The sequence below is a fragment of the Scyliorhinus torazame genome, chromosome 1, assembly GCF_047496885.1.
Source record: "Scyliorhinus torazame isolate Kashiwa2021f chromosome 1, sScyTor2.1, whole genome shotgun sequence".
In the NCBI taxonomy this organism is placed as follows: domain Eukaryota; kingdom Metazoa; phylum Chordata; class Chondrichthyes; order Carcharhiniformes; family Scyliorhinidae; genus Scyliorhinus; species Scyliorhinus torazame.
Window position 1 is genome coordinate 121,722,667 of NC_092707.1, and position 18,487 is coordinate 121,741,153.

At 45.9% G+C, this 18,487-nt stretch overlaps 1 protein-coding gene across 8 annotated transcripts in view; it reads left to right on the forward strand.

Moving 5' to 3' along the window:
• Positions 1 to 18,487, forward strand: part of cd164l2 (CD164 sialomucin-like 2) — a 74,337-nt gene that overhangs the window by 34,983 nt on the left and 20,867 nt on the right. For 4 of the 8 annotated variants that reach the window (XM_072500659.1, XM_072500642.1, XM_072500658.1 and 1 more), the window contains 2 exons: positions 964 to 990; positions 10,013 to 10,178. In XM_072500659.1, coding sequence (XP_072356760.1) covers positions 964 to 990; positions 10,013 to 10,178 — 193 coding nt within the window. Of the gene's footprint in view, positions 1 to 963; positions 991 to 10,012; positions 10,183 to 17,092; positions 17,432 to 18,487 lie in introns of those variants that run through there. The other 4 variants (XM_072500655.1, XM_072500662.1, XM_072500650.1 and 1 more) reach the window with 3 other exon arrangements.

Below are 18,487 nucleotides of genomic sequence, written 5' to 3' on the forward strand. Positions count from 1 at the left end.
GTTGCCTTCCCCTCACCCTCCCATTACAGCCCACCCCTGCAGAGGGTCCCCTACCCACTACAGAGTACTGGGTTAGCAAGCCCAGTGCCCCCAGGCTGTGAGCCAAGATGGCCACTCTACTCCCCACAGGAGCCCTTCCGCCAGGTTCACCTTTTTCAAAAGGAGTAATAATCAGTGCCAACCTGACCACTTGCTGGGGAGGTCGATGAATCACAGGAGGCTGTTGGATATGGGTTTGCTTCCGTTAATTGTATGGAAATGGGGCTTAATTGGTTTCTCGCCATGGCAAGATCTCATTATTTCTATGCTTCGACAAGATCCTATTTTCGCCTATGAGAATGGGCCGGTTGCGCTGCAAACTATCTGGCGCTGGCGCGGTTCAGGTTTTCGGCCTCGCCCAATATTAATCTGCCTCGTTTCGGTCGAGCGAGAGTGCAACAAGGCCAGTGAATCGCGCCCAATGCTTTGTAATTTTGTGCTGGTGCATCCTTGCATGGTCAGCTGAATCATCAATGTGCTTTCAATATTTCATCCCTCCATCACGTGAATTCCACACCTCCTTTTAACCTGGTCCAATATAATTCATTTAGCATTGTGTTTGTTTATTGTGCACTGCAGACTGCAAGAGCTAGTGTAAATGCATCAACTCTATGATACGTTGAGGTCCCACTGCCTGTCCTATGCTAACTTGGTTGGGATTGTGGTCGTGGATACCAGGGTGGGCCTCATTTAACCCTGGGGACTTGAGAAGTAAATGTACTTGTGAATGCTTGAATTGTAGTGCAATTTACCTTTTCAACAATGTACTATTGTATATTTTTACAGTTCTCCAGCAAGACTTAGCTTGGATAAGGGGTTTCTGTATCTCAGTTGTGGAAATAGAAGTGTATTAATAATTGGGGAGCGGTGTGATTTGAATATTAATGAGTTTTATTTTACCTCTTTCCCCTCCCCCGCCACCAGCTGAGGAGGTTTCCACCACAACTGAAGGTATGCATTCACTAACATTTAGGGACTTGTTCTGCTTATTAACGGGAACCTGTTCAGATTGAGTAGTAACTCTGGATTAAATCTTAGTTTGGTTTTTTGTTATGTACTTGTAGTATTAACAGGATATTGATATTGTTTTAATTTTAAAGAATTGTAATCCTTTCACTCCACCTCTTTTACCACCTTCCTGGATGCACAGTTGAGGAGGCTAACTTTACAACCAATAGATGGGTTTAAACAAAGGGGGTTGGGGGAATGTTTGCATATTTTTTGCAATGCAGATCCACTTCTTGGTTAGGTCTTAATGTTATTCTGGAAGGCCCTGCCTCCTCAACCTTGCCCCTGGCTTGCGGTGCAGTTAAATCGCCACCCGTCGGCTCTCCCCCTCAAAGGGGCAAAGCAGCCTTTGGTTATCTCGGACTATGGCGACTCGACTTTCACGTCTTAATGTGGGAGTTTTGGTGTATTTCGTGAAACAAGATTTCTGTCAAAATTGTAGTTTGTGGCCATTCAAATGCAAGTATGTCATAGGTGATGCGCAATCAATTACACTCGAGACAAGGTGAGTCATAACTAATAGGCTTTAATCAGCTAGAACTGTTCCCCGCAGCTTCGATACAGAAAGTGAAGGCTGCTGGGACGGCATTGGTTCTTGTACTCCGCCCCTCAGAGCAGAGCTATATACATTAGCCAATGGTAGACTCCTGGGTCTAGCCAATGGTCATCCAGCTCTCAGGTACTGCAATACCTAGTATTACCACATTCACCCCCTGTTAAAAAGAACCCGGTGGGGTGATGGCCAGCGTTAATATCGCCTTTCGCATGGTAGGACCAGGTATGGAGGTACCGTGATGTCGAGGGTAACAGAAAAAGTGTTCATGGTGCAGCAATCAGTCGATCGGGTGGTCTGGTTGTCCTTCTGGAGCGTCTGAGCTTCGGCGATGAACCTGGTGGGGGCCCCGGTGGTTGCGACTCCGGGAATGTGGTGTCTTCCTCCCAGGCAGCTTCGCCACCCCTCGCCGGTGCTGTTGGGGCAAAAAGTGGGCAGGGGGGGGGGGCGTCGGTGCTTGTTCGGCGCTGGGTAGGGGCGGCGGCAGTACTGACCCTCTGGTCCGGTGCTGCGGGGAGGGTGGGGGCAATGGTGTGTGTGCGCGTGGGGCTCCGGCGGGCACCAGGTCCTGAAGGGAGACAGTGTCTTGGCGGCCGTCGGGGGAACACTACGTTGGCGTACTGGGGGTTGGCATGCAGCAGGTGGACCCCCTCCCAACGGGTCCGACTTGTGCGCCCTCCTGTCTCCAAAGCAGGACTGGTCCGGGTGTCGCTAGCCAGGTTGGGAGCGAGGTCCCGGAGGAGGACTTCCTGGGGAAAACCAGGAGACGTTCGTGAGGTGTCTGGTTTGTGGTAGTACAGAGCAGCGACCAGATGGAGTGAAGGGCCACCGGGAGGACTTCTTGCCAGCGGGAGACTGGGAGATTCCTGGACCGTAAGGCCAGCAGGATGGTCTTCCAGACCGTTCCGTTCTCCCCCTCAACCTGCCCGTTTCCCTGGGGGTTGTAACTGGTCATCCTGCTCGAGGCGATGCCTTTGCTGAGCAGGAATTGACGCAGCTCGTCGCTTATAACGGACCCCCTATCACTGTGTATGTAAGCGGGGAACCCGAACAGTGTAAATATCCCCTGGAGGGCCTTGATGACTGTGGTTGTGGTCATGTCTGGGCAGGGGACGGCGAATGGGAACCGGGAGTACTCGTCAATCACGTTAAGGAAGTGTTGTGGTCGGTGGAGGGGAGGGGGCCTTTGAAATCCATGCTGAGGCGTTCAAAGGGGCGGGAAGCCTTTATTAGGTGCGCCCTCTCTGGCCAGTAGAAGTGCGGCTTGCACTCCGCGCAGATTTGGCAGTCCCTGGTGACTGTCCTGACCTCCTCGATGGAGTAGGGCAGGTTGCGGGTCTTGATGAAATGAAAGAAACAAGTGACCCCCGGGTGGCAGAGGTCCTCGTGGAGGGCTCGGAGGCGGTCCACTTGTACGGTGGCACAAGTGCCGCGGGACAGGGCATCAGGAGGCTCGTTTAGTTTTCCGGGACGGTACAAGATCTCATAGTTGAAGGTTGAGAGCTCGATCCTCCACCTTAAGATCTTGTCATTTTTAATTTTGCCTCGCTGTGCGTTATCGAACATGAAGGCAACCGACCGTTGGTCTGTAAGGAGAGTGAATCTCCTGCCGGTCAGGTAATGCCTCCAGTGTCGCACGGCTTCTACTCTGGCCTGGGCCTCCTTTTTGACCGAGGAGTGGCGGATTTTGGAAGCGTGGAGGGTGCGGGAGAAGAAAGCCACGGGCCTGCCCGCTTGGTTGAGGGTGGCTGCCAGAGCTACGTCGGATGCATTGCTCTCGACCTGGAAGGGGAGGGACTCGTTGATGGCGCGCATTGTGGCTTTTCCGATGTCCGCTTTCATGCAGCAGAAGGCCTGGCGGGCCTCCGTTGACGGGGGGGGGGGGGGGGGGGGGGGGGGGGGGGGGGGGCAGGTTGTGGACTGGATCAGGGGTCGAGCCTTGTCGGCATAATTGGGGACCCATTGTGCATAATAGCTGAGGAAGCCGAGGCAGCGCTTTAGGGCCTTGGGGAATTCCATGAGGGGGAGCATTTGCTCAGGTTTGGGGCCTATGACTCCACTTCGCACTACGTAGCCTAGGATGGCTAGACGGTCAGTGCTAAACACTCATTTATCCTTACTTGTAGGTCCGATTAAGGATATTTGCGGTCTGGAGTAATTTTCGGAGGTTGGTGTCATGGTCCTGCTGGTCATGGCCGCAGATGGTGACATTATCAAGATACAGGAACATTGCGCGTAAGCCGTATCGGTCAACCATTCAGTCCGTCTCACTTTGGAAGACCGAGACCCCGTTCGTGACACCGAAGGGAACCCTTAAAGTGATGGAGCCGCCCAACTGCTTTGAAGGCAGTGTACTGGCGGTCCCCATTACGGAGGGGTAGCTGGTGGTAGGCAGGCTTGAGATCCACCGTGGAGAAGACTTTGTATTGCGTGATCCTGTTCACCAGGTCAGCTATACTGGGTAGAGGTACGCATTCAGCTGCGTAAACCTGTTGATGGTCTGGCTATAGTCGATGACCATCCTATGTTTCTCCCCGGTCTTTACCACCACTACTTGAGCCCTCCAGGGGCTGCTGCTCGCTTCGATGACCCCTTCCTTCAGCAGTCTTTGGACCTCTGACCTGATGAAGGTCCGGTCCTGGGCACTGTACCGTCTGCTCCTGGTGGTGACTGGTTTGCAATCCGGGGTGAGGTTCGCAAACCGGGAAGGCGGGTCGACCTTAAGGGTCGCGAGGCCGCAGACAGTAAGGCGGGGGGTATAGGGCCGCCAAATTTACAAGTCTGGCTTTGCAGATGGCACTGGAAATCTAGCCGCAGAGGTGTGGCAGAACGTACAGGCGGAAATTGCAGAATTCCCTGCCTTGGACAGTGAGGTTCGCTAGGCAGAACCTCTTTATCTCCACCGCGTGTGACCTGGAGGCCAGGGAGATCCTTTGGTTTACGGGATGGGTGACAAGGGGACAGCGCCTTAGTGTCGGGTTGCACAAAGCTTTCCGTGCTCCCGGAGTCGATCAGGCACGACGTCACGTGGCCATTGATGGCGCTTGTTGTAGTGGCATTTCGCTAGCGTCTGGGGCTGACTCTGGTCCAGAGTTACAGAGGCCAGCTGGAGTAAAGGAGAGTTCTGGTCGGGCAGCGTGTAGTCGGCTGTGGTGGGGGCCTGAGGCCCCATCCAAAATGGCGTCTGCCACAGGTCGCACAAAGTCCGGAGATGAAGATGGTGGTGGCGGCGAGGGACAAAATGGCAGCGCCCACCCGTCCAGCGTGGTGGCCGGGGGGGCAAAATGGCCACAGTCGTGGGTCTCACGCACCTGGGGATATGAGGGGGGCCATGGGCCTTGGACGGCCGGGACCTGAAAAAAGCTGCCGATAGTTGCTGGCGACCGCGGGCCTGGCAGACCCCGACAGTGACCCTTCTTGCCGCACCCTTTGCAGGTGGCGGTGCGGGCTGGGCAGCGTGGGCGGGGATGATTCACCTGCCCGCAGAAGAAACCGCGTTGGCCGGCGGCGATAGCGGGCCGTCTCGCCGTGCAGGCTTGCGGGGCTAGTGGGAAAGTCTGGGGGGGCTGCCGCGACGGGGTTCCACGCAGCCCAGGGGGGCACCGCGCGTCCGGGGGCAAAAGCCAGTGCGTTTTTATACGCAGTGTCCATGCACCCCGCCAAGGCCCGTGCCTCAGAGCCAGTGTCCATTTCAAGGAGCCTTCTGCAGATGTCGGGGGAAGTCATACCTGCCACGAAAGCATCCCTAATTAAAAGTTCCGTGTACTCATTCCCCGAAACTGGTGGGCAGCCACCGTTTCGGCCCAGCACTAGCAGTGCCCGATAGAAGTCTTCCAATGTTTCTTCAGGGCTTTGCCTTCTAGTTGCCAGCAGGTGACGGGCGTAGACCTGGTTCACAGGACGGATGTAATTGTCCTTCTAGCAGTTCGATAGCTGCATCATAGTTCACTGCCTCCTCGATCAGAGGGTAGATTGCAGGGCTGACTCGGGAGCGTAGAAGGTGCATTTTCTGCCTTTCCGTGGGGGTGTCAACGGCCGTGTCGACAAGCTCTTAAAACACGCCAGCCAATGCTTGAAGATCGCAGCGGAGTTGTCTGCGTGGGGACTGAGCTGAAGGCACTCTGGCTTGATGCGGAGTTCCATCCTTACAACTGAAGTAATAGCTGATTAAATTGATGTGCAATCAATTACACTCGAGACCAGGTGAGTCATAACTAATGGGCTTTAATCAGCTAGAACTGTTCCCAGCAGCTTCGATACAGAAAGTGAAGGCTGCTGGGACGGCATTGGTTCTTTGGTTCTTATACTCCACCTCTCAGGGCAGAGCTATATACATTAGCCAATGGTAGACTCCTGGGTCTAGCCAATGGTCATCCACCTCTCGGGTACTGCAATACCTGGTATTACCACAATAGGTATATAGAATTGTACTCTTTCATTGCATGAATAGGCTTCCCAAAAAGCTTCAAATTTATTATAAACCTTTAACCTTTTTGTACATAGCCTGGATAAGACTTAAAACCAAGACTTAAAACCATGTACTAACCCAAGTAGCCATGGAAACTAATATAAACTAGCTGCAGAACTATGTATATAAATACAACCAACCTTTCTGGGTTGAACCCATTTAGGGGCTTCCACAATCCATCAGGACAGCTCTTGTAACTTTAATACAAATATATTTGCCAGTATTTAACAGGATATGAGGCATCATTATATATTGGTCCTCATATGAATAAAATCAATGCTGCCTCTTTTTTAATAAACTGCTTCTGCAGGCCCCAACTCTGGTTAGGATAGTCTGTTCTAGTGGTGAACGTACTCCATTCAGTTAGCATATTCCAGGGATTAAGCCACATTTGCAAAGCCCTGCTGACTCAGTTTACCACAGCAGTGATGATCTCGAATGTTGCACCCTCGCTGGTCTGTTACTGTTCAGTTTAGTGATTTATGAGGCATCAATTACCCTCTAGTCCTGAAAATGGTCAAATTAATCCTGCTGAACACCACACAATCTTTAAATGATGTTTCCCACTCTGAGAAACGTGCTTAATTTTGTGAAGACCTGAGGCACTCAAAATAAATCCCTCCAGGACCTGGGTCTTTAAATTAGATATCCTTGTGTTGGCAGAAACTGAAGCTGGCACACCTCTGGAACTATTGCTACATATTGAGTCACATTTCATTCTGTGTAAAACTAATTGAATTGGAAATCATTTCAAGTGCATTATGCTCACACAAATGTAAACTCAACCTTATTGCCCTCCTAGTGCAGTTGAGCTGGTTTAGCTAAACCGCTAGCTTTAAAGTCGACCAAGGCAGGCCAGCAGCACTGTTCAATTCTTGTGCCAGCCTCCCCGAACAGGCGCCTGAATGTGGCGACTAGGGGCTTTTCACAATAACTTCCATTTGAATCCTACTTGTGACAATAAGCAATTTTCATTTCATTTTTTAAATTTCATGTTAAACCATCTAAGGTCAAATGGTCTTTAAAATTATTGTTTTTAAATCTCAATTGGGACTGAATACAAAGTGGTAAAAATTTACATAACCAATTAAGACTCTTTGGGCGGAATTTCATAGATTTCATAGATTTCATAGATTTCATAGAATTTACAGTGCAGAAGGAGGCCATTCGGCCCATCGAGTCTGCACCGGCTCTTGGAAAGAGCACCCTACCCAAGGTCAACACCGCCACCCTATCCCCATAACCCAGTAACCCCACCCAACACTAAGGGCAATTTATCATGGCCAATCCACCTAACCTGCACATCTTTGGACTGTGGGAGGAAACCGGAGCACCCGGAGGAAACCCACGCACACACGGGGAGGATGTGCAGACTCCGCACAGACAGTGACCCAAGCTGGAATCGAACCTGGGACCCTGGAGCTGTGAAGCAATTGTGCTATCCACAAGGCTACCGTGCCGACCCTCCGCCGGGTTGGAGAATCCCCAGGGGGTGGTGTGAATCCCTCTCTGCTCCGATGCTGGCTGCCTTACTCTCTGGCGCCTGTTTATGGGCGGGGGCAGGAATCACTCCACGCTAGTCTGGGGCAGTTGGCAGCGGCTCCCCCAGCAGCTCTCCGGGTCCCGATGGGCCGAGTGGCCGTCGGTTTCTGGCCAGTCCTGTTGGAGTGAATTGGACATGGTCCCACACAGTGGGACCTGGTTGGTGGGGGGGGCGGGGGGGTGGTATCTGGCCCCGGTGGCCTGGCCTGCGATTGGGGCCCACCGATCTGCGGGTGGGCCTGTGCCGTGGGGGCACTTCTTCCTTCCGCGCCGGCCCGTAGGGCTCCGCCTTGGCCGGCATGGAGAAGACACCCCCCTGCGCAAGCGCTAGAATACGCTGGCCGATCTGCGCATGTGGAACCACGCCATTGGTTCTGCGCACCAACCCCTCCAGCACCGGCCTAGTGAATGGAGTGATTCACGCCGTTTTTTACGCCGGTGTCTGGCCATCGTCTGTTAGTTAGATGATGAGTGCACATACCACACGTTTTGGCAACCTCGCTAAAGATGGTAGATTTCATTAAATGTTGCATTCTACCCTTTTTTAAAAATTAATTTCAAGGTGGAAATGTTATCCTAGTCCCACGCTTGATTCCCTTTTTCTCCACATTCTTGTTACCACCACCCCAATGAAGTTGTTGAGAGCAAAAGTTTATCGCATAAAAAATCTGTAGACCTGCTGAGACCATGTTGTGCCTGCAGCTATGCAATGTTCTATCAAGTGGCATGATTGAAGAATATGTTCATAAAATTGTAATCAAGGAGACTGTTTAATTTGGAAAATGTGCCCCGCAAAACGAAATGCATAAATCCTAAACTTAAGTGTGCCTTATAAAATACTTTGTGTTCCTGCAGAGACTGTGGGGCTACGTGCTGAAGTGCCCACACACTTGGCTTCTCTGATTTGTAGGTACAGATCAGGAAGTGATTTGCAAATAAAAGAATTTTCATTATTTGGATGCATCAGGTTGCCTTGTGGACATCCCGATTAATTGTTCCATATTAGGACTTGTATGGAATCAAGATGGTTTCTATGTTCTTCATTACAACTGGTGTTGACTTCACAGTATACCAATTAATATGGATGTGGTGCATTCTAAAATGTTTTGTCCAGATTGTATTTGGAAGTTTATGGCCTTTCTGGGGTGCATGAATTAATGTACCTTTTTAATATTCAAGGATTTGTATAGCCAATAAAATATTGTAGTTTCCAGCCATTAATCACAGCCTGCTAGCTGTAGCTATTGCAGCAGTTGCCTAATATTTTCTAATTTAATGTGTTCTGTAGAATAAGTAGTGATAGCACTTGTAGTGCAAACTGGATGCTGTATTGTGGAATTTGACATGAGGTATTGCTGGAATCTAATTTCACCTATCCTGCTGTGGACAGTGCCTTTTAATGCACTGTTAGATATCTTTAAAGAGTAAAGTATATGGGGCTGGTTGAGCTCAGTTGGCTGGATATCTTGTCCATGATGCAGACCTGAGGCCAACAGCGTGGGGTCAATTCCCATTCTGACTGATGTTGTTCATGAAGACCACGTCGTGGCCTTTGCTGGAGGCATGGTGATCCTCAGGTTAAATCAAAACCAGTCAGTTCTCAAAGAGGAAAGTAGCCTGTGGTCATCCAGGACTATGACAACTTTACTACTATTTTTCAAGAAATGTTGCCTTTATAGCCCCCATTACTTTTGTAGAACTGATAAGGAGATGCTGGCATTGGACTGGGATGGGCACAGTAAGAGGTCTTACACCACCAGATTAAAGTCCAACAGATTTGTTTGGAATCACTAGAATTTGGAGCTCAACTCCATCAGGTGAGTCTAGAACTGTCATACAAAGGACTCCTGATTAACTTTCAATATCCTTTTCCCTTTTTGAATTCTATTGTCTCGTTTGCAATTTAAAACATGGTGTCTATTGGGTGAACCTACACTAAGAAGGCACCTGGAGGAGCATGGTTCAGGCCATAAACATTGGGCGTTGCCCAGGGAGATCCATGTCTCCACTAATGTGTTTATTCAACTTGTTGGGACCCATAGCTCAATATTTACTTCTTTTGCTGCTGTGTTGGGGAATACTAGCATTGGGACAAACATTTTCCTGATGCACGTATAACCTCTGGTAATAAATGGTGACTTGAAATCGTGACCGCATGGTGACTTGTGCACTGCACTGAGAAACAATTCTTCTCTTTGCGCCCGCCCCCCCCACACGCACATACATGGACTCACTGCAAGCAGCCAGATTGAAAAGAGTTGATTTGCAGCTGCTCAACAAAAGACAATGACAAAATGCTCTGCCCTTAGAACATACTACAGTGACAACTGAGGCTTCTGAATTAGGGATTTTCAGTGAATGTTACAAATTCATGGATTTTTGGATGTTTTCCTTGCTTGCAGAAACTGCCACCACCACTGAGATTCCAACAACTGCCCCTGTGTATTCACCCTCCAGTTTCGATCCAGCCAGTTTCATTGGAGGGATTGTCTTAGTTCTGGGAGCGGAGGCAGCATTTTTCTTCGCAGTCAAATTCTTCAAGGCACGAGATGGGACCTACCAAACTCTGTAAGAATTGACTCTGCATCTGAGATGTGTTGTGCTGATCATTGCTGCCTTGCTGTGCTGTGGACTTCATTCCTCCACCCCTCTTTCTCTCCTGCCCAAACCTCTGCAAATAGTTTTTATGCTTAATATTGCATGTGCTTTCCCTTGCATACTTTGTTTGCTAACATAGAAAGCTTTAATGTTGAAACTTTTTCTTTGCGATGGCTGATCAATGACAAAAATCATTTGTCCTACACTATGTGAGAAAGGGTGAGATAAATTGGTGTTATGAAACCTATTGATGTGCTTATAATAGGCCCCATCAAACATCATGCAAATCTTAGGGCAGCATGGTGGTGAGTGGATAGCACTGCTGCCTCAGGGCACAGCGGGTAGGTGGATTGGCCACGTTAAATTGCCCCTTAATGTGAAAAAAATGATTTGGGTACTCTATATTTAAAAAAACAAATTTAATTTTTTTTTTAAATCATGCAAATCTAAATAAATAAAATTTCCTCTGAAGTGTCTCTTGCTTTCCCAGTGTTCCTTTTTTCTAAGAAGAAAATGTAATATATTTTATGAGCTTATGTGGGAATTTAGGATAAAACTCTAGAATGGATCAGAAATTGCGTATCATTAGAGGAGGTCAGAGCTGAATGGGGTGACAGTAGCTGATCTCTTGTTTTCTAATTTACATTCACACTCCTAACTCCCAAATGTCTGGTTGGCTAAGATCAAGCCCAGGATGAGGTGCAATGTCTTTTCTTGTCGGATTGGATCTTGTATGTCACTCCTGTGGCAACCATGAATTGGGTTCAATTTAAATTGGGTTTGGGAGCAAACCAGGAGATGGATTAAGGGCTTCCCTGTCCACTCTGCATATTGGCTTTGTAACTTTGAGAATAGAATTTAGAAAATAATTAAAAAGTCTGACGACCATCTACAAGGTGCAGGTCAGGAGGGTGATGGAATACAGCAGAACCAGTGACGATCATGAAGGTTGACACCATCCAGGACCAAGCTGTCCATTTGGTTGTGCCACCCATCCACTCCCTCCACTATCGACGCAGCTGCTGTGTACCACCTACAAAATGCACTGCAGGAGCTCACCAAGGCTCCTTAGCCAGCACCTTCCAAACCCAAGACCATTACTATCTAGAAGGATAAGGGCAGCAGATACTGGGAATGCCACCATCTGGGAATGTCCCCTGTAAGTCACTCACCACCCTGACTTGGAAATGTCTTCATTCCACTGTCACTGGATCAAAATTCTGGAACTCTCCCCTTAACAGCACTGCTGCACAGGGTGTACCTATGCCTGAGTAACTGCAATGATTCAAGAAGGCAGTCCCCCACCAATTGAGGATGACCAGGCAGCCCATGTCCAAATCCCATGGATGAATTTTTAAAAACTTGAATAAAGGGTTCTGGGGAGATGTAAGGAGTTATGGGGAGAAGACATGAGTATGGGGATGAGAAAAATATCAGCCATGATTGAGTGGCGGAGCAGACTCGATGGGCTGAGTGGCCTAATTCTGCTCCTATGTCTTATGGTCTTATGAATTCAGAAGCAACTTTTGTCAATTTTGCAGACTAAGCTAAACTAGGAGAGACAGTGGAATGAGATTGTAATTTATGAAGTACAAGGATGCAAATATGTGGATCAGAGTCCAATTTAATCGGTGACATAAAGTATTCCATAAAATCTCTACAGTGCAGGAGGTGGCCATTTGGCCCATCAAGTGTGCACTGACGCTCGGGAAGAGCCCACTACCTGGGCCCACTCCACCACCCTATCCCCACATTAATCATGGCCAATCCGCCGACACTGCACATCTTTGGACTGAGGGGAAGCTGGAGCACGCGGAGGAAATCTACGCAGACACTGGGTCTGTGAATAGTGTTTAAAAAGCCACTATGCATGCAACAGAACATCTTCCTGGAGAAGCAATTGAAACAGCAAATAGATGGAACTTTGTACTGAAAAACAGAACAGCACTGGTCTTACCAGGATGTTGTAATCAGGCTACACCTTGTGTGTAGTGCCTAGTTTTGATTAATGATGCAATAGAAAGAAATTCAAATGCTGGAGAAGGTTCACGGATGAATCGCAGGAACACTTCCTAGTGAATAAGGATTTGATGAGGAAATCCTGGAGACATTTTCTGTTTTGCAGCATTGAAAGGTCACTTTATAGTATTAAGGATGGCAAGCAGTATTTAAGAAATGAGAACCGGCCTGGTGGCTTGGGGGAATTGTCAATGCACTAGTAATCCAGAGACCCAGGCTAATGCTTTGGGGACCCGAGTTTGAATCCCACCATGGCAGATGGTAAACTTGAAATTCAATAATAATCAAAGGTGAACAGCTTCAAACTAATGAAACAAATTGGAACCGATTCCACAAAGTGTTTTGCATTGAGGTGTAGAGTAATTGAGCTACTCTGAAAATTAAAGTAAAATATTTGTGTGCTGTGATGAGGAAACTGAGCTTATGTTGGATAGAGATGGGTGAAGTGCCTCATCTTGTGTAGGGTGGCCTTGTGGTGCAGTGCTAGAACATAACCTGTAGGAAACATGGCTTTCACCCATGTGCTTCCAGTTTGAGATTGGCATCCACACAGTGGTGATGAGTCATACTGAGTGCGAAACTGTCTCTCTACTACCTGCTGTGTGCTGTCATTTAATGCACCATGTTATCTCGTTACATTTTGGGTTTTTCACTTGATCCGACAAATCGTCCAGTGTACATTATAGCACCATCGATCACACACTAGGCGAGATGTAAAGAACTTCAATCGAGGCTTTATTGAGCAGACTTGTTCAGACATGTTCCCCAGCAGCTCAGTCACAGAATGCAGCTGCGGGGATTAAACCCAGGTTCTTATACCACTCCTATCTGGGTGGAGCCCAGTCGGTGGAGGATCCAATCGGGATCCAGCATCTGTCTTCCAATAGCTCCTCGGCATTCCTGGTGTACCGTATTACCCCTAATACATACCACCACATACATCAAGACTAATTTCCAGACGATTCCGTGTTTGCATCTGAACCACTAATCCTTGGGTGGGCTAGGAGATTGGCAGGAACCTAATAAGGGGTAAAAGAAGCTATTGGTGCTTGGCTTTACCTTATGAACCTTGTTTCTGTTTTTTTTGCCTACTTTATCTCCGGCCTCACCTTTCCTAAAGGCCATACTCCGTTGTTTGCAGTTCCTTCTTACCCACTGAATGTGATGTCAAGATGATTAGGGGGCCTAATCCTGTCCATCATCAAGAGGTAGTGAATGCCGATGGGAGCTCTGACCTGCCACTCTTCCCAGTCTTCCACCAAGTTATTCAAGTGCAGTGGGTCACCACTGCTTTGGCTGTCGACTCTTAATGGAGCATGAATAAGAGATGGCAATTTATTAATCTACTATATACTCCTAACTTCTCAATCATTCGTCCAAGGCTCAAAAGAAATCATTGGGTTTCTGCTCCCACACGGGAACAGTTGATCATCCCATCGCTTAAACCATTTCCACTTTGGTTGGTCTCTACAACTCCAGTACCTTTACTCAATATCTTTAATACTTTTAACCTGAGCCCAAAAGAACCCACCAGTCTGCCCTAAATTTCAATTGACACGGGCTTTTAAAAGTGAGGTGCTGGAGGATGGTGGTGAAATGTTACTGATTTACTTGTCTCATCAGGTGAGAAGGGATGAATGAGGAATATTTTGCAACATCCAGTTGTAACTTCTATTTGCATTAGTCAATGTTTTTTTTGTCCGACCTTAACTGGTGGGGAGAGGCAGTGAAGTGGTTCCTGGTTGAGTTGCTCTCTTGAGCAATAAAATATTGTTTTATTGGTGACAAGGCTAGCGTTTATAGCCAGATGCTTGTAGTAATAATAAGGTACTGCTCTAGTGTGTGCGCTTGCTTGCATTGTCTGTGCGCTTGCTTCATTTGTCTTTTTTGTTTCATTTAACCCTTTACATGCTGCAAGTAATGAGGAGGCACAGTAAATTGTGTAAGAAATGGCTGCAACATCTTTCCTCTACAAAGGAAGTAATAGCTTTACCTGTGCATGAACAGCAAAATAAAATTCCATTTGCTTTTAAAGTCTTAATAACATGCACTTCAGTGCATTTTTATGTGTGGTGTGCATTTGCTTAAATTCAGTTCACTGATTTACCATTTAATTGATATTTTAATGTATGCAGGGACAGACACTGTTTTAAAAAATATACTTTGTTTTCCTGAATACTGCGAATAGCACAAATATTGGGTTAGTAAAAGTGTATTTTTAAAATCTGCATTTATTCCTGTTAATGGCTTGGTTCGCCTATTTTTGGCACGTATTAGATTAGATAATTTTCCTGCAACATAAGTTTGTTAGTTTTGTGATGTTCGTTGGGCTGCTCAATAAAATGAAACTGGGATTGTATTTGATGTAGTTTGCCACCCAGGATTTTTTCCCTGTTTTTTGGGTTCCTCTGCATATTTATTGGTTAAAGGTGGGTTCATAACTAACTGGGAGATGCCCCCGAGAGCAATTCTAACACATTAGACGGAAGGTGGCAGGATATCGTTTGGATGTATTTACTGCCGACCGTAATGGGCAAATGCCACTTGAGCCATAGTTTTTATATTGCTGTAAATGTCAATTGCACCTTTTTGACCAGTAAAATCAGTGTGAATTAAGCCGGTAAACCACTTGCCCAAAGAGAGCCTTAAAGCTGTTTTTCCAATTGTCCGAGAAAACTGAATAAACTTGGTTAATCATAGCTCAGTTATGGTCCGCAAATCAGATTATCGAATAATGAGCAAGTATGAAATCTTTAACTTTAATTTGAAAATGCTTTGCTAATTGGAACTGTCTTCCTGGTGCCTTGTGCATGGTGAGGATGATAAATGTGTGTCTCACTGCACTAACCTGTTTATGTCTTTAACTCCAAACTTGTCATGATGAGCATTACATTGTTGGTTTTGACCTACTCAAAGTATGTTAGACAAAAAGATCAGGAAACTGACCTTTGATTTGTCCTTTTACATTCACATTATTCAATTGTAATTTAAAGAGACAGCAACTTTAATATTATTTCTCAACTCACTTGAAGTGTTTCCAACCTGTATGTGATTTTTGTTCGGGTAGTAGCATTTTCAAATGTCAGATTTACCATCGTAAGATGACTGACCACCTTTAGGTAGCATTCCTACCACTGAAATTCTTAATATTGTGGTTTTACTTTTAGTCACGTTTCCCCACCCTATCACAGACTGCACTAATAATCAATGAGTCTTGTAGAGCAACATGTTCTTGTGTATTCCAGGCAGGCTCTAAGGATTTTCCAGTTGTGTAATTGGGGGAGGAACTTTATTCATGAGTTTGGATTTAATCTGCATTTGAGAAGGGAGAAAATGTCAGATACAAAATTTCCAGTGTGATCCCATTTGGATCATTAGCTGAATGTTTATTGTCCTTGCTTTGGGAAACTCTATGGTTAATCTTCTTGCTGCATTATTACAGCAGTTTCTGGTATTACACTTGTCAAATCCAGCACCACTGCAGATCCTGAAGTACTGAGTTAGTGCACCTTGTGTAAAGATTTTAAAGTCAGCTGTGCTCCAAGTCGCGCTAACCAGGTATTATTAAACATAGAGGCAGAATTTTAGGTGGCAAATAGCAGCTAGCTAAACCAGTTACTTTGCAACAAAGTGCTGCTATTTATGAATCAAAATTGTACAGTAAGTATTGTTTCTGTTAGTGTGCTTGATGGCTTCGTATGAGATGGTGATTTGGCCATTGAGGTTCTTTTAAAGAGCATTCCAGTTAGTCATTGCCCTGTTCTTTCCTCATATCCCTGCATTTTTACATGCTCTTTCCTCATATCCCTGCGTTTTTTCTCATTCCCTTTTTTGGACACGAGGCAATGGATTCCAAATCCTAACTAATTGCATAAAGTTATCTCTTCAATTGTATCCGATTCTTTTGACCTGTATCTCCGAGAATGGTAAGCAGAGCCTGAGTTTTCAAAATGAGTTGCAACAAATGTTCTGCTGGTAGGCTTGAAGGTAGTATTTTGCCTCTGATCTGACATCAGCCCATATTATTTTGCCACCTTCCTCTGTTTTGCAATCTTTATTTATCAGATGTGAGCATCATTGACAAAGCCAGCATTCATTGCCCATCCCGAATTGAAGTTGACTATCTGTAATTGCTCATTCAGCTATGTATACACAGGTATACAGCTGTTACCCCCACTTTGTCTTCAAGCTCCTGTATGTAGATCCTTGCGGTGTTTTGCTGCCTTCTATTCCCATGTTCACCTCCTCCCTCTTGCTCTCATTGTTCATTTTGATATAAAGCACTCTGAAGAGTTCTAGAAACTTAAGCCATTGAAAAGCCACTTGAGTAGCCTGTTGCATGTTGAGCAATATAATCAGCTGGCATTAGGTTTAACGGACTGAATAATGTGTGCTTGACTTGCAAGTGCATTACACTTTTTAGTTACAATACATCTCCTGTTTGAGGTTGAACTCCCCTTACAATGGTTATAAAGTTGAGTGAATACTGTCAGTTCAACACCTATTCCAAACCGTTTTGGACCCCCACTTTAAGAAGGAACTAAAATAATAATGGCTCCCATTTATTTTGGCTTTGACATTATGTTGACTTAATTCTGCAGCACTTCATATTTGGAAATTGGGGATTAGCGATTATCAATTTGGATTTGCAGTGCTTCCAGTATAATTAGTGGGGAAGCAATCTGGGAGGGAGAAAATGGAGGTGGGGTTGTGCAACAAGGAATTGACTAACACTAGACTAATTTTATAATAGACAAAAGATGCTGTTTCTTTATTTCAAATGTGTTGTGTATAATGTAAAGGTATTTAACTGCTGTGATCAGTTTTATTGGTGATTAAAACAAATTTCTGTTCTGTTGGAATAGGATATAATCACAAGAATGGAAGAAATGGTCTTGAAGTGGCCAAAAAATCCGCAGTTTCCCAGCAAACATTATTAAATGAAGTTTTCCTCACTAATGCTGCATTTTGTATTGCATTTCAGTGGAGGTGTTTTAAGATTCTGTTTGTCTTTGACATGGTGGATTTAATTGGTTGCAAATGCTAGAGTACGGACAGAACTAATGTTCTGTCCTGTGACCCTCTGTACTGTATTGAGAATATATTGTACAAGGAGATTTAATGAAAAGATTTGGTTACGTTTGGCTCTTGGACCAGACTACGATGGTGTTTTTTTTTTCAATAAAAGATCTTGCTGCAGACTGCTTTGGCTTTTAAGGACTTTCTGGTTCAAAATCCAATTGTTCAAGATCAGTTTTAACAAGTTAGTAGTGAAACTAATGTCACCATGTGCACTGGTTTCTGAAACTCTTGCACAAAGTTCTGGTGAGCAGAGTGAAGATGGCAAGATTTGGTGTAACGACTGTGGACTTACAAACTATTTACAAGACCGATGGAATGCTGTACATATGCTAGCAAGTCCCATTTTATGTTTCCAGTACACAGGCAGTATATTGACGATGGGTCCTCTGTTCTGCTTTTGTCAGTTCTGGTTTAAAGATTTGTCAGATACATTTATTTAAATTGTAATGACGCTGCTGACATGCCAGTTTCAACCCCCCACCCCTAAACTTAATCCCCAAATCAGCTGAGGTGAAAAGACAGACATTCTCCAATCCTCTACAATTTACTAATGTCAAGTGTGACACTTTGAAGGTAACAGTCTGCTTATAGATGTGGCAAATGAGGTGCTATAATTGGACAGCAATTTTGCTCTAATCTAGGGCGGTACAGTAGCTTAGTACTGTTGCTTCACAGCGCCAGGGTCCCAGGTTCAATTCCCGCTTGGATCATTGTGCGGAGTCTGCACGTTCTCCCTGTATCTGTGTGGGTTTCCTCCGGTTTCACCCCCACATGTCCCAAAAGACGTGCTTGTTAGGTGAATTGGACATTCTGAATTCTCCCTCTTGTGTAACCGAACAGGTGCCCGAGTGTGGCGGCTCGGGGTTTTCACAGTAACTTCATTGTAATGTAAGCCTACATGTGACAATAAATATTATTATCATTAATAAACGCAAATTGTTTACTGATGGATGTAAAGCTTAATCAATAGAGACATTTAACTTGGACTGCATTATATAAATAAATTGATGATCATAATTGCTTTCTATTTAACCTCCTGCATTGGATACATTCTGATATATGTTTAAAAATCAGATTTTAAAAGATTGAACTCAAAGTAGTGACTGAATTACAATGCATCTTTATTTTAGGAAATAGCTTAATCCTGTGTAAGATGATGGTGCTTTCTCAGGCTTTGC